This window comes from Gavialis gangeticus, unplaced genomic scaffold (genome assembly GCF_001723915.1).
Source record: "Gavialis gangeticus isolate Ggan-Ray unplaced genomic scaffold, GavGan_comp1, whole genome shotgun sequence".
Classification (NCBI taxonomy): Eukaryota; Metazoa; Chordata; order Crocodylia; family Gavialidae; genus Gavialis; species Gavialis gangeticus.
In genome coordinates, this window is record NW_017728993.1 from 80,909,816 (window position 1) to 80,925,943 (window position 16,128).

Consider the following 16,128-nt stretch of genomic DNA (forward strand, 5'->3'; position numbering starts at 1 on the left):
TTTTTTTTTTTTTTTTTTTTTTTTTTATTCTGCCTTTTATACTGTTCATCAAATCTTTTTTGAAACTATGAAGTATACAGGCTTGAGGCCAACTTGTTTGTTTCTTTTGGTTCACAGCCTCTTGACTTAAGAAGGCTTTGTCAATTGCGATTTCACATATGCACAAAGTTCAGAGGCCTGTTTGCATAATATCTTACTTTTATAGTTTTGTCTTCCTTACCTTCCTTCTGCCTGCTGACCATCTTTGCTGATATTCCAGATCCTGGAGTAGCTATAAAATTGTGACTTTTGAGTGACAAGTCACTTTTACGCGGATAAACTGCAGAACTTCGAATGTTTTAAGTGTGTTCAAGGAAGTTTCTAAGAAATCAGTATAGGTCTAGTTAGTCTTCTGATGTCACTCTACCTATGCAGCACTCTACATGTGCAAAAAATTATATGGACATTAATAGTGCAGTAGTAAAATTTTAAAAATATTTAAGTTCCTGCTGTGTGTATGTGTGTATAATATTTTTAAAAGTCAAGAGAAATCTGGTGAATTTTGTGCCTGCTCTTTAGTGATGGATCTTCTGTGAAGCAGGCAAAAAGCCAGTCACTTTCCATATACCCTGGGGTGCTCAACCCTTGGCCCGGGAGTTAGATCTGGCCCACGGAGCCATGTCATCCAGTTCTCCAGGTTCCCCATGGATCTGAAAATTTGGCAGCAGGGGAGTAGTGGCAGTATCAATTTCCACTCCCCCCACTGCCAAATTTCTGGACCCATGAAGAGCCTGTCAGGCCTGATAGCGTGGTTCTACATGCTAGATAGGGCATGCAGGTCCTGATCCAGGACCTGACTCTGCAAGAGATCCTTCCCTAGAACCCGCCCCATACCACTTATCTAGCCCATGGTGCAAAATGGTTGAGCACACGGCCATACACAGTTGTCAAGGCTTCCAGGATCCTCAGCTCCATTGTACCAGCTTGGCAGGTTAGGTCCTTGGCAGTCTTGTCTGGTGGGCTTATGGGAAGCTGGGAGCCTAGAAGCTCTAAGGCTTCTGGCTCTGGGGTAGTGAGGTGGCAGCTGGGCTTGTAGGAAACCAGGCAGGTTCATCAGGGGAAAAAAAAGCAAGATGGAAATGTTGCCACAACTTTGAAGTGGAAAATTCCAACAAAAATTATTTTGTTGACATCTTAGCTGATCTCTGAGCTCCTTCTAATACAAGCTTCTGTGGCTCAGCATGGAGGTAGTAGCAGATGTCCTCTAAACACCGGCAACGTGCAGAGCATGTATAGGGGGAGCACATGCCCCTCCTGAGATTGGCTTTCACCAGCCTGGGTGTGGGGGCACTGAGGGAAGCACTGGCAACACTTCTGGCTTTGCTGCTGGCACTTCTGGTTTTGCCACTGGTGCTTCTGGGGTTGGCGATTGGCTGCTAGTATCATCTTGTTGTTATAAGGAAGGTGTAAATTCTTATTTTTATTAAATGAATAATGTCTATACCAGGAGAAGTGCGAGGTCTTGAGTTTGGTTTGGTAGTCAGAGGAAGATGCTTAAAAGTTTTTTCAATATAATTAGTAGGTATAAACTCTTAAAAAAGAGATTTTTAATGACTTGAAGTAATTCAGCTACAGTATCCAAATGCTCTGAAGTCTTTAGACCTCTTTCCTTCTGACTTGTTGCCGCTAGGATGATCAAAAGGCAGAAAATGATATGGCAGTGAAACGGGCAGCATTGCTGGAAAAGCGGTTGAGAAGAGAAAGAGAGACTCTACTACGAAAGCAGCAGCTGGAAGCGGAGCTAGAGCATAAGAAGGAAGAAACAAGGTAAAACTAATTGCACATGCTGATTTACAACATAAACAAGGATAACGTGGAAAACTCTTTACTGTTGCTAAAAATGTCAGTGGTATATCAGAAATACTAATCAAAATGCAGTGTGGCCACTTTCGTGTTTTATACAGCAATCCTCTTTCTTCATTGTAAGCCCAATACTTTTTATTTAATCTTTTCCTTAAACTGATTTAAGAGAGATTTGCTGTTGGCAAGGTTAGTGAAAGATTTTCTTCTGTCCTGTGTGTATATTCATAATCCCACTTGAATTAAAAGATAATTAAGTATTTGAGAGTAGAATATGAGCCGTAGGGCTTGGAAAGACAACACATTTCCATTGACATAACTTATCAGTCCTGTATGGCAACATGAATTACTCCAGAATCCAGAGCAGACTAAATACAAGTATCCCAGTGTAGCTATATGTATTAGGTGGTAATACCACCTTAATCATGGACCAGATAATAGCCTTGCTCACATTGAGTAAACAGCTATATTGAGTTAAATTGCAGATGGACGTCACCTACCCTAGTGTATTTTGCAGCACTATAGTTTTACCTCTGATTTGTCCTGGGATAATTCTACACTGGATTCAAGTAAGTTGCACCAGTTTAGGGCTAAATATCTATCCATTCCTTTTATTTACACAGTATAATCAGGATTTGCAGTAGTGTTACTCACCACATGTCCAGACCTGGGCACAGCTTCCCAATCCAGTATTAAAGTAATTTGGCAGGCTCTTCCTTGGTGTAAATTGGTAGCGTTCAATGGCTGAAGACATGACCCTGGACTTTGTTTTCCTTATAAAATAAGGTACATCTTCAAAATTTATAGTGCAAATAAAGGTAGATTCTCAGCATTGAAGTGGAAAAAAATAAAAAGTCCAGATTTAAATAATTTGAAGCATAGTGTCACAATACGACACAGGGGTTTTAAAATCTGTCAGAAAAAAGTGAATAAGCCAAAATTGAAAGTTTGACTCCTTCTAGTCCAGTGTTTCTCCTGATCCACTAAGTTCAGATCCCTGCATTCACAAGCAGCCACTTATCACTGAGTCCTTACAGCATATTTTACAATTCCTCAAACAAGTGCCATAATCACAGAGCCTATTTCAAAATTGAAAACACTGCCACATGCCGTAGGTAGAAGTCGGGAGAGGCCAGTGCCTTGTTACAGCAATGCCAAAGAAGTAATTTGACTCTGTGTTATACCTGTATATATAAATGAAGGCTTAATATTGCTTTTACAGTGGCACTAGTATATCCTTGTCTCAACTGAATAGACCTTTCTTACTTCATCCTAGAATTAAATTAGCCTCGGCAGCTCATAGTAATCCTCTGATTAAGCAGTGCACTAGGTCCCTTTCTTGCCAACTCTATAAGCCCCCATCTTAGACTATAGTCTAAGTCAGGGATGTCCAACCAATTTGAATGTGGGGCCGGATCACAAACTTTTTATCACCCGGTGGGCCAGCGAGCCATATTCAAAGACTTCACAGGAAGTGGTATCACATCAGGAAGTGATGTCATGTGACCTTTGACACCAGTGAAGTTGCAGGAAGTGACAGTGAAATGGGTCTGGAAATGTGGTTTAAAATCCAAAAGAAAACCAATATAAAAGCAAGATTGAAATAATACCAAACACTTGACTAAAATAAACACTTTCACTTCTACTCATTTCTCAATGAATGAAAGAAGCATAATGCAAGTCAACAGATCCAATGTGAAAAAGATATCAGCCAGATTGGAAACTAATCAAAGCAACAAAATATGGGCATTTTTGAGAATAATCTTCAAGGAGATTTACTTTTACTGAATTAATAACTTGTTAGTAACACATCTTTAACAAGTAGTAACAAGTTGAAGCCCCAATCCCATACAAAAAGAAATGGAGGCAAACACAATCCAAACACGGGACAGTGTTTTTACAGCCCTGGTGCCCGGCCGGCCTGGTGCCATGCCTGGGTTGACATGATGCTGCAGGAGCCACTTGGCTACAGCTGGGTTGACCTGGTGCTGGAGAAGCCGCAGAGCCAGGCCAGGGTTGACCTGGGGCCCGCCTGGCCTGCCGGTGCCATGCCTGGGTTGATATGGTGCTGCAGGACCCGCCTGGGTAGAACCAGGTCCGCACCGGCCAGGAAAAGCAGCATGCAACTGAAGCCGGCTTCCCTTGTGCTGCTGAGGATGGGAGGATGCTGGCCAGGTCTGCAATGGCCAACAGAAGCAGCAGCGGAGCCATGTGCTGCTCGGGACTGACTCGTCCCGTCCTGAGTGGCACACGGCTCCGCCGCTGCTTCTGCTGGCCGGTGCAGACCCAGCCAGGCTTCTTCCATCCCCAGCAGCATATGAGAAGCCCGGGGGGAGACTGGCCGGGGGAGCAGGGGCCGCCTTGCTGTTGTGCAGGGCAGGGCAGTGGGGCTGGCTTGAAGTGGGCGGGTGAGGAGGCAGGTGCAGGCCAGCAGTGCCAACAGCCACTGCTTAGCCTTCCATGCGGGGCCACTCTGGCAGCAAAGGGCATGGGCTCGGGGCAGGGTGGTGGGGGCAGGAGCACGGGCACTCCCGCACATTCATCTTCCCTGCCAGTGAGCAGCATGCCCCAGGCCTGCGAGTGGAGCCGCTTCTCCGCCACCCAGCGGCAAAGTTCTCCCATGAAGGCTCCGTCCTGCGCCTGCCCCAAGCCCGTGGCACCGGCTGCGGCTGCCGGGGTTAGCACCTGCTCCTCGGGGCGGGCGGGGCCACTCAGCAGTTGCAGCCAGCGCTGCCCCCGGCTGGGGAGGGGTCCATCCCCATGAGGGACCTGGCCATGCCGCACTGATGCTGTGTGTGGGAACCTTGTCCATTCCCCAGCCCTTCAGCAGCCATTAGGAAGCTGCTGAGGGGCTGGGGGAGGGACAAGGGGTGGGAGTGAAAGTAAACCGTGTTTACTTTCGTTTCCTGTCGCAGCACCATGGGCTACAGAAAGTGCCTCAGTGAGCCGCGTGACGGCCTACAGGCCATGTATTGAACAAGCCTGGTCTAAGTTCATGATGTTACATTTCATGTAGTTTCATGTTTACTCCAAGGTTTTATAAATTTTTTCTAAGATATTCTGGCTCATCTCCATATTGGCAGTGCCCCCAGCTTAATGTCTTCTACAAAATTCATAAGCACACTTCTAGTTCTGCACCAACATTGCTGATGAAAATGTTAGGCAAGACAAAGCCCAGGATGAATCTTAAGAACATCACTAGTAGCCACTTTCCAAGCTGGTAACTTACCTTTCAACATAATCAACTAATATCTCAAGAGGCATGATGTTGGAAGCTATGCTTAATTGTAGATAGATTGGGTCTACTTCATTGTCCTTGTCTAAGAAGTTATTCAGTTGACATTCTGTCCTAGAAAGTCAGTCATCCTGTCAAATAAAACCTTGCTTTATTTTGTTTATGTCCATATCTTTTATTTCTTTCAAATTTTTCTGCTTAATTGATGTTTTCTTAGGCGCAAGACAGAGGAAGAACGTCAGAAGAAAGAAGATGACAGAGCACGCAGAGAATTCATTAAGCAAGAATATATGCGACGGAAACAGTTAAAGCTTATGGAGGAGATGGATACTGTAATAAAACCACGCCCACATTCATCTAAACAAAAAAAGCCGCGTCCAAAATCTGTTCATAGAGATCATATTGAGTCACCCAAAACTCCAGTCAAAGGTCCACCAGGTAACACACGTCAGTGTTAGAAAGAGTCTGTTCATTCTAAAACACCAGCTTGATTTGCCCTACTAACTGAAATGTGCATTGATTAGCATCACATGCTAAACTGATGCACAATTTTTGAAGTTGCATGCGATTGAACTGGGCTAATAAAAGTAAAACTTTCAAATGGCAGTTAAAAGGTGACAAATGTTACTGACTTACTATGCGTGCATGCATATAAGAACAAACAGATGTTTGCTAGATGAAAACCAGCTGAAGCACCAATGTATGTGATTTGTATTGTGCGCATCCATGTTTTCTTCCCAGCCACTAACCTCTTCTTGCACCTGTAGAGTTAAGAATGAGTAGAACATTTGGGAAATAAAGATTGATAATTAAATGGTGACTATCAGGTAAGAACCCTTAAGCTGCTGCTTTAACATACACAGAACTAAAAACTAACAGCAAAGTTTCCTTTACACTTTGGCGTTTTTTCTTATGTCTACTTCATTTGGTCCTCTTACTGCATGTGTGATCTTATGGAAAAGTTCTCTACATTGTTAGTTAAAAACTATTTTATGATTTCAAAGAAAGTATTCAGAATTTACAGTTAGAGGAAAGAAAGGAGTGTAGTTACTGATGTTTTTAGCAGCAGACTTTCAGTAACCTTTATTATTCTCCAGGAATACTCTGCTAACTCTGCTCTCCACCTCATTTCAGTGCAATTTAAAATACCCCTTGTAATCCATTTAATAATAGGAAATTAATGCCTGTGGATTTTGACCTGCTATATTGGTGCTATTTAACTTTAATCACTTAGTGCCCACGATCTAACTCCATATTTTTACATCAATGCTATGTTTCAGAAGATCCCAAATTCATGTAATAATTGTTTTTTGGCCCCGTGTCTGCAAATACAAAGTTAGCATGCCACATATGCATGCAGGTATATAATTTATAGGAGCAAAAGACTCGTTTACAAATATTCCTGCCAATTACTTATGCTGGTGTTGAGTCTAATGAACAGGCTCTTTGCTATTTGCCCACATTTTTATAAATTTGAACTTTGTTTTTTATCCAGGTTCACAACTTTATCGTGTTTTTTCAGTATCTAGTCTTTCTTTGGCATCCCTGAATACAGGAGACAATGAAAGCGTGCAATCGGGCAAGAGAACACCAAGGTAAAACTGCAATACCACTTTCATGTAACATTAATCAGTATTTATTCATATAAAATAAGTCTTCCTGATGCGTATCAGAATGCTTAAAGACACCCAGTCCTTACATCCTCTGTGCAGTCTCTTTAGTTCATGTGTTTGAGTTTGTCACAACCTGTAGAAACTTTGTTCACTTCTTGTGATCCCCTGTGTGTTATGTGTAGTCCTTAATTTTCTTTTCCTTTTTTTTGGCAACAGTTGTTCTTTTCTTAGTAATAATACAAAAGTATCAGAAGCTCAACAAAACTTCATCCGCGGCTGAACATCAGAATATTTTTTTAGTTAGAAACCAATTTATTGTTTTTATTTTGAGAATGAAATAACAGTCAGCATTATATAGAAAAGTCATAAAATTATATTAGGAGTGAGGATAAAGGAGTGAAGGAAAAGTTATTGTACTTATGGCTCTGATCAAAAATGACTTAATGTGTTGCTTAATTTATCAGGTACTCGTTCTCAGGTTCTTGATTCTGTTTGAGAGGGGATATACTGTAATTAGGGACATAATTTGCAGTTTCACGGATTTCACAGAAACCGCATCTGGGATGGTCTGTAAAAGCAATGAAACAAACAAAAAAACTTAGTAAAAATAAAATGCTGCCTCCCCAGTGGGACCCAGCCATCTTCGACATGAAGGGCAACAGACGAGATGGCGACTGCCCCCTCATCCCTCCTCCCCCTGCCAAGACCTCTCCACCAATTAGCACAGAGGGGGAGGGTGGCACAAGGGGCAGCCAGCAATCAAAGTAGTGGCCACCCCCTGGTCCCTTTCCCCCCGCCCCCCGCCTTCTCTGCCAATCCGTGCCAGCAGGTGGGGCCTCTCTGCCAATCAGTGCTGAGGGGCATGGCTGCAGCAAAATGCCTGTAAAATTGGCTCTGCACACTGCAAGCCAGCTGCAAAAAAACCCTTTGTCGTGCTGCAATTTAGGTAGGTCCCTAGCTATAATTCTGTGAAGCCAGTATGTGGAAGGGAAAAACCCATCTATACTGATTTTATTTAAACCAGATTAGCTGCTATTGTGTTTTTGTACTTGTGCAAAGCCCAGGCATAAGTGTGTTGTAACTAATGTAAAAACTGGACTTCTATCAGTGCAGCCTATTATGGCTTCAGATTTGATTCAGAGCTCTGAATTCCTAAAAAGCTATAAAATCTAGTAGAATTGGTTTAAAGGCATGTAGTTTATAGGACGCTTAATAATAATTTACTGCAGGTTTGGATTCCCATAATGTTCCTCTCTTCCTCATGTCAGAGATTTGTTTTTCCTTTTCCGATACTCCTGCATACTTCATACAAAGGCTGAGAATGTACATAAAATAAGATGGATGGGGTTTCATTAAGAATTTTACCAGATGTCCACTGAATGTGTCCAGAAATTATTTTTTAAATTATTTTTATTCTTAACTTCTTATTTAAATAACTAAGCAAGGTTTTTCCTGGCTGGGACAGTTTCGATAGCAAGTTTCAAACTTGATGTATTTTTGCAGCAGCCCCCTTCAAAGAAAATTTAGAGTTTATTATTACTTTTAAAGAAAATTATGTAGCTTTACAGGATTTTGCTCACACTTTCCAACCACGAACACTGAATATTTTCAGCCTCAAAGGTTGATGTTTTTGAAAGCAAACGTTTATCATAAAAATTGTTTTATAATCATAACACTATAGTAGTCATCACAGGGAACTGCTGTAATAATATCAAAAGTAGTAATGAAGGAACATTTACTTGTAGTTCATCATCATGTCCAAGAGCAAGCTTGCTCCTTATAAAGTTCTGCCAAGTTTTGCTAGTACATTTATAAAGGATTAAAGCTTCCATTTAGTAAGACAATTATGCATGCTAATAGACTTAATCAGAACTCTTTCCCTGGTATGCTGCCTGAAAGTTACTCTTCCTCCTCTTTAGGAATATAATCGTGAACCATTATTATTAAAACATTCAGAAGATGCATGTAAAGAGCTACTCCTGTTTTGGACCTAAAACGTATAATGCAAATCCTTCAGTCTTCTATCTTAAATGCATTTTAATTTTCTTTTTATGTTAAAAGGCCTCTAGGCTGAAAATGTAGGGAATTTTCTCTTGGATGTGGTCTGCTCAATCCTGAAAAGAACACATGTTTTTATAAAATATTTAGGTCTGAGTCTGTAGAAGGATTCTTATCTCCAAGTTGCTGTGGTAGTCGCAATGGGGAAAAAGATTGGGAAAATGCATCTACAACTTCTTCAGTGGCTTCTGCTACGGAATACACAGGTCAGTACCGGTAACATTCATGGGGAGTGCTAAAGTGTAAGAAGTAACTGTAGACCAAGGATTTAAGTTTTCCCTTATTTGCTGTTCCTATAGCAAAACTAAAGATTCTTGTTAGAGATTCAGAATTTATCTCCTTTTTTAAAATGATATAATTTAAAACAACATAAATGGTAGTGAAAATGCAATGCATTAAACTAGCAAAATCACCTACACATTTAGGCTCCAATTCACCAAATGCTCAAAAGTAACTTTATGCATGAGTCATTTTTCTTATACCTTTCTGCTAACACGTCTGTAGTAACAGGTGAGAAGAGCAGAAAACATGGGATCAGTCTAGAACCAAAGACTTCAGAGAACAAACAACGAGCTTTAGAGGGAAAAATCTGTTCCATAAATTTTTGAATGTAAAAGGAAATTAAGAATTATTTTTTATGCTAACAGTACACTATAGTTTGCATCATGTTTAAAAAAAGAACCATTTTTTAAATACCAAAGATTCATTAAAGAATCCATATCACCTGAGTTCCCCCTCCCACCTCTTCAGCTGAGTGTAGCTCACAAACAGCTGAGCATGTAGAGAGCAGGGAGGAGTGGATTGTTGTTTCGACACTTGTTAAAGGGGTCACCCTAATTTTATGACACCAAATATATTAACCCAAACTGCTTTAATGATGCTGTAATACTGAAAGATGTATTGTTAGGGGAAACAGTGTTTTACAGATTAGATTTCTTCACTGAACATGATAAGGTATAATTTACCAGATGCAATCATGTGATGTGTTCACAGATGAATCGCAGCCAGTCTGTGTAGCATGTCTAGTTTCTGCTCACTTCCTTTGGGTGCTAGGTTTGCGTTACATGCAAAGATAAAATAGAAAATGCATTTCATAGTGTTTAAAATTATTATAGTTTACCGATTCACTTAGCTGATTTGTCAGTTCTCTCTCTTAGGACCAAAGCTCTACAAAGAACCTAGTGCAAAATCCAACAAACATATAATTCAGAATGCTTTGGCTCACTGTTGCCTGGCTGGAAAAGTAAATGAAGGTCAGAAGAAGAAAATATTGGAGGTAAGGGTATGTTTTTACATATAAAAGTAAAGATAAGGCCTACATTTAGCTTATCTAGGAAGATATTTCAGGATGAGGAAAAAACTGGAAAGGAATCTCTATCATGGCCATGTAAATGCTTTGTGAAAGTTTGGAATAGTCTCTGTGATCTCCGATCTGTCGTCTTCATTGGCTGAACGAGAGGGTCTACTATGGACACTACTGTTATGATCTAATACTTAAAGATTATCACAATACGTACAGCAGATAAGTAGATAGAAGTGTGTGTATACACATTAGAGAGAGATGTCTAGATCTAGATAGGCACACACCCCTATGAGTTTAAGGGATTTCTAGTTACTATGTAAATGACATGTTGTAAACCCCGTTTTTTCTTGTTCTTTTAAAGGAAATGGAGAAGTCTGATGCCAATAACTTCTTAATCCTGTTCCGGGATTCAGGCTGCCAGTTCAGATCTTTGTATACGTACTGCCCTGACACTGAAGAAATCAATAAACTGACTGGGATAGGCCCCAAATCTATCACAAAGAAAATGATAGAGGGACTATATAAATACAACTCAGACAGGAAGCAGTTTAGCCACATACCAGCTAAAACTTTGTCTGCCAGTGTTGACGCAATTACCATTCACAGCCATTTGTGGCAAACTAAGAGACCTGTAACTCCTAAAAAACTCTTATCTACCAAGGCATAGTAGATGGGGAAAATATTTGCTTCAGACAATTGATACACTTGCACTTCATCTTTACTGCCTATAGAAAATAGATTTCTAGTTGCCAACAAGACTTTTAGAACTTAAAACTGGACACCAAGCTCTATTATCATGCACAACTGGAATGTAAACACAGTGTTTAGGAATACAGAAGATTATCACTTGGTAATGCTTTCAAGTGGTCATGGAAATATTTGATTCATGTATGGAGATTTGTATGTGCTAATATGGTGTAGAGGGTATAGTTGCTCTATTTTGATTAGATACACTGAAGCACTGAATGTTGTTCATCTGTAGTGACAAATTACATTTTACATTTGTTGCCTTTTACTTTGTTTTGTGCTTGTCTTGAAACTTTCTCCTTTTTTGGTATTTTTCTCCTCTAAGGAAACACCTTTTTTAAACATTTTTCAATGCCATTTACTTTTACTCAGTGAACCTTACCGTGAAGGCTAACAGACAAGTAGTTTATCAAGAGGCATAATAGGTACTCCTCTAGAACCCTCTTTCTGTATTGTTGTACCTACATTACTGGAAGGTTTGTTCCCCCCTGAGTATTTACAATCAACTTCAACCAAGTAAATACTGGTTTGCTTAACTGTTTTCAACTAAACAATAGGGGAAAACATTTGAGCTGCTTAAAGGGACGTTTCCTTCAGATTACATTATCTTTTTAGCAAGTAAAATATTCAAAAGACTCATAAAATTCACTGGCGAAGTCTGCATTGACCACCTCAACTCCTACCTAACTGAGGGCACAGGTAGGATGGAACAAGTTGTTACAAGGTAGCCAACAGTAAGGATTCACAGCGCATCAGGTTCTCCATGGTAACTAGCTGTGGCCACATTCCTATCTTCACCTATTGAAAGCTTACCTGCAGAAGCTTAATACCTTTTCTTGAGGGTCCATTCAGGTTTTAAGGGGTAAAATACCATGGATTAGCTCTAATTTACTACATAGTAAGAATATATGCACAGTCGGTATGTGAAGTAGCTGATGCGCCAAATCCTCGCCCTCTGTTAACAGGCAGGAATTACTCTGTGTATCCATGCTATCAGACTTAAATAATATTTCCTGTAGATAGATATGTGTTTCCAGTATATCTGCCTTTATAACAAAAAAAAAAAAGTAACTTTCTTGACGTACACTTATTAATGACAATTTCATATTATCAGTTTTAAAATAAACATGACAAAAAACCTAAACATTTCAATATGTTTATAACAAATATAACCATTTATGAAATTAACTATTGGAGCATACATCAGTATTATTTACAAAGGGCTGCATTTTTATTTCAAAACAGTGTTTGATCACTTTATTAATGCTATTATTATTTAGCATTTTTTCTCTTTTTATAATCACTTTAATCATAGCATTATTCTGAAGAAAACTACAAACTTGAAACCTCCCCCAAATCTGTGGGTTTTTTGGCAATGTATACCAGAGGATTAGTTGGGGAAAAAAACTCATTCTCAGGAAAAGACTTGAATGATTTGTGATCCTGTTCTGTTTCAGTGTTGTGATGACTGTAAATTTAAAGACAGTATTGTACTAGAACTATGTGGTCCATTCAGTTTCATTAGGAGTAGAGACTAAAATTATGTACGTTTCTCTCAGTCTTCTTAGAGAGAAATCTAGCCTCATTACAATGATGTAGTCATTTACTTATATAAAAGATGCACAGGAATGAGATATCCTTAAACAATTTAGAACAGTACTTTTTTAATTATAAGGCCTTAGGCATCAATGCATCTGGGTCGTTTATGAACATTTTCTCAGAAATGCTGTCAATATTTTACTGTAATTTATGTTCTTATATTTATGTATATTTGTTAAAAATGTAAAAAAAAAAAAAAAAAAAAACAAGAAAAAAAACTTTAAAATACATGTTTATGATGTATGTGGCTCAAAACTATTTGTGGTTAGCTAATTCTTACTGTTTGCATGTATATGACCAGGATATGTAACTCTTATACTTCAAGTGTATACATATTGTGTATATAGTATATAAATAAAAATTAAAAGTAGGGGGGAAGAAGGTTTGCACATTCTGCCTGTTAGACAGCTCCTGCAACTACTTTACTGTAGGAAAAGCTTTTGAGTAACCATGAAAACTTGCAAACAGCAACAATTTTTTTAGGAAAAGTCCATGATGGGGGTGGAACTGACAGATACATGCCTGTGTTGAATAAACTCAAGAAGAGTTTTATCATAGGAGACTTTTTCTTTCTAAAACTAAACCTATGATTTACTACAGACTTGCAACATTCATCGATGCATACACATCCTTCTAAACCAAGTGAGTTTAAATACATGACAGGAATTCTTTGAATCTTTTTAAATATGACTGAATGTATTACGGAGTTTATATTTGTCTACAGGTCTGAAAAGATTTGTGCAATGTCTAAAAGTAGAATGTGAATAATGCAGTTGAAAATTTCATTGCTTGCAGCAAAGCATTTTACTTAACACAGGCAGTCCTCTGACTTGACATGATTGGTTCCTGGAAACTGCGTCTTAAGTCAAAACGTCGTAGCTCGGAACCGTTTTTCCCATAGAAAACAATGTTATAAATGGGGATTGGTTCCTGAACCAAGGCCTGATACCCTATTTTCACCAAAAATAACCCAGAATTTTGTACTCAATCAATTATAAATGAATAATATAGCTACTTTAATGCATTTATATTGTAAATAGCAATCATATTGATTTGGAAGGACTTCTTTGAGGTGACTTTGCTGGACTTTTTGAAGGGCTCTTGGTTGGACTTTTTGAAGGGTTCTTAGCTGGAGTCTTCTCAGGAGTCTTGGCTGCAGGTTTTTCTTAAAGAAAGTGTCCAAGGAAGTTTGGACAGATGTTCTCCAGGGACATGGGCAACGCAGCGAACTTGTTCACTGGTGTGGCATTGTGTCAGATCAAGTGTTGTAAAGTCAAAACTGATGTCAGAAAGTTGAAACAGGGTGTCAATTTATAAACGTTGTAACTCGAAACGTTGTAAGTCGAGGACTGCCTGTACAGGAAAAGTAGAGACAGAGATACTTTTTCCTTTTTAAGCCTGCAAATTTTTTAATTACAGTGGATCTTTGGTTGAGGTCACGTTTAAAAAATAAAGGAAAAAAGCTTTTCACAAAGGCCAGTATTTATCACTGACCTTTTCAGAACACACTGGTGCTTTCATCAGGGGTATTATTATTGTTGCTATGACTGAATTTGCCAAACACTCATCTTAATTTCTAAAGCAAAATTTCAAACTAACAGTCATAATAGCTACTGAAATCATTTTTTAAATTTTTAGTATGACTGTTAGTTTTTATTGTTTGGCTGTTTAAAGCCAAATTCTGCTATTTAATTATGGGCACTGTTGAAAAATGTACAGTGTATTGTGTGCTTATTGTCCACTTCTGTGGAGCATTGCTTCCATATTTTTTCAAATGCTGTGCTGTAAAATATTGTCATTGCTACTTATGTGGTACAGTGTAGTTTTTCCTTTTCATTTAAATAAAAGCATGGCACCAAAAAACCTCATACATTTTTTTTCACTCTCTTGTATGCGTCTAATAAAGTATGATCAAACAATTTGCCCTTACTTTCAAAGCATGCTCATCATCATGGAATCTTAGCACCTCTAGAAAATATGCACACACATTTCTATTTCTCTAGTCATCCTTCGTTCATAGTTTCTTTATTTGATTTTTGCATCTAACTTTTATCATCAGGGGAAGGCTATTGAAGACCTGGACTTTGTATTTCATTCTTGAAGCCAAAGAGGAGGTAACCTAATCTCTTCTGAAACTGAGTTTCACAGTTACAGGCCACCTATTAAAAGTACTGTATTCCTGATGTATAATATTTATGTATCAATATTGTTTCTCTAGTTAAATTGTTTCAAAGGACATTCAAAGTTATGGGAGGTTATTAGTCAGTCATGTTGTTGCTTTGATAGTTTTGCTTAATTCTTTGGAATGTTTTCAAGATAAACTGAAGCCTTGCACTTAATTGGTATTTCAGGTGAGTGGGGAAAGAGTACAAAAACCAAAGCAGAAGGTTGACATGTTCTTGGTGGCCAGGATTTCCAAGTAGAAGGGTTGCTGCCTTGAATTAACTGAGGTGCTAAAAAAAAACAAAAAAAAAAACTGCTTTTTATGAAATCACTTGTAAGTCCTAACAGTCATATTTCTCTTGATAAATACCAATGTCCAAGAATTATGGTAGTTTTCCCTTTAATAGTAAATATTTTATGTTAAACTGTGCCGCCTTATAGACTCTTGCATTTCTTTTTTACCTTTGTGGTAGTTGTTTGGTACAGTCTTCTGTGACCCTACAGCACAGAATATGGTATTGAGACCAGGCTTCCCTGAACAAGACTGAGCTATCCACTTACAAATTTTTCCAGACAGATTTAGATTAGCAACTGAGTCTTCTAAAGTGTCTTCTACTGCAGATCGCCAACTAATTTAAGAAGCAGGACCACACACTGTTCTTATGGAGCTTCTCTAGAAGGACATGGAGAGATAGTAAGTCCTAATACTCATTACAATATTAAATAAGGCACTGGAAAATAAAGCTTCTGTTCTGAAATAGTCAAGATGATGCTTGTCCTACTAAATAAAAGACAAAATTCTTCCATGAACTTTGCAAGGAAGCAGGTAAACCATCTTGATGAGGCAATGGTAAGTTGATAAAGCTATAAAGGAACAGAGGAAAAGGAGGTTTAAAACAAGGGTGGGCAATTATTTTGGCTGGAAGGCCACTTAACAAGTTTTAGTAAGCTGTCAAGGTCTGCAAGCGTCCCCTGCCCCCGTTTTGCCATCTTGCGACTGGAAGTCCCACCCCTAACCCTTGACCTTTGCCTAGGGTTACTATACATCCAGGCTTTCCCAGACATGTCCTCTTTTTTTGCTCCCCCCACCATGCTGTGTCTGGGCGGGTTTCTAAAGAGCAAAATGTCTGGATTTTTTGCTGTTCCTCTGCCCTCCCAGGCCAGCTGGGATCAGCAGGCAAGGTGATTGGCTGTCGTGGGTCATGTGACCCTAACAGCCAATCACCTTGCAATAGAGCACAGGAATAGCCAAAAACAGCCAGGGGGCGGGAGGGATGAAGAGCAAGAGAGTAATGTGGGAGCTGCTTGGGCAGCAGGGCTGGGGGATGGGGCTGGGGGTCAGGAGTGAGGGCCACCAGCAGGGCTGTGGTCAGGGGTGAGGGCCATCATTGGGCGGGAGGCTGTGGGTGGGCAGTTAGGGACACCAGCAGTGTTGGGTGGGGCAAGGGCTGCAGGTTGGGGATGAGGGGCACTGGCAGGGCTGCAAGGGTCATGGGGCTGCAAGTCTGGAGTGAAGGGCACTAACAAGGCAGGGGTTGTGGGTAGGGAGTGAGGGGCACACTAGGGCTGGG

The 16,128-nt window shown here is 39.6% G+C and overlaps 1 protein-coding gene across 1 annotated transcript in view; it reads left to right on the top strand.

Annotated features, from left to right (window-relative positions):
* The window catches only part of CAMSAP2 (calmodulin regulated spectrin associated protein family member 2), a 224,249-nt gene extending 212,055 nt beyond the window's left edge, over window positions 1–12,194 (top strand). Inside the window, exons 13-18 of the mRNA XM_019528366.1 lie at window positions 1,670–1,806; window positions 5,292–5,512; window positions 6,570–6,669; window positions 8,836–8,951; window positions 9,903–10,021; window positions 10,410–12,194. Of these exons, the coding sequence (XP_019383911.1) occupies window positions 1,670–1,806; window positions 5,292–5,512; window positions 6,570–6,669; window positions 8,836–8,951; window positions 9,903–10,021; window positions 10,410–10,715 (999 nt within the window). The 3' untranslated portion in view covers window positions 10,716–12,194. The remainder of the gene's footprint in view (window positions 1–1,669; window positions 1,807–5,291; window positions 5,513–6,569; window positions 6,670–8,835; window positions 8,952–9,902; window positions 10,022–10,409) is intronic.
* Window positions 12,195–16,128: the final 3,934 nt, after the last annotated feature.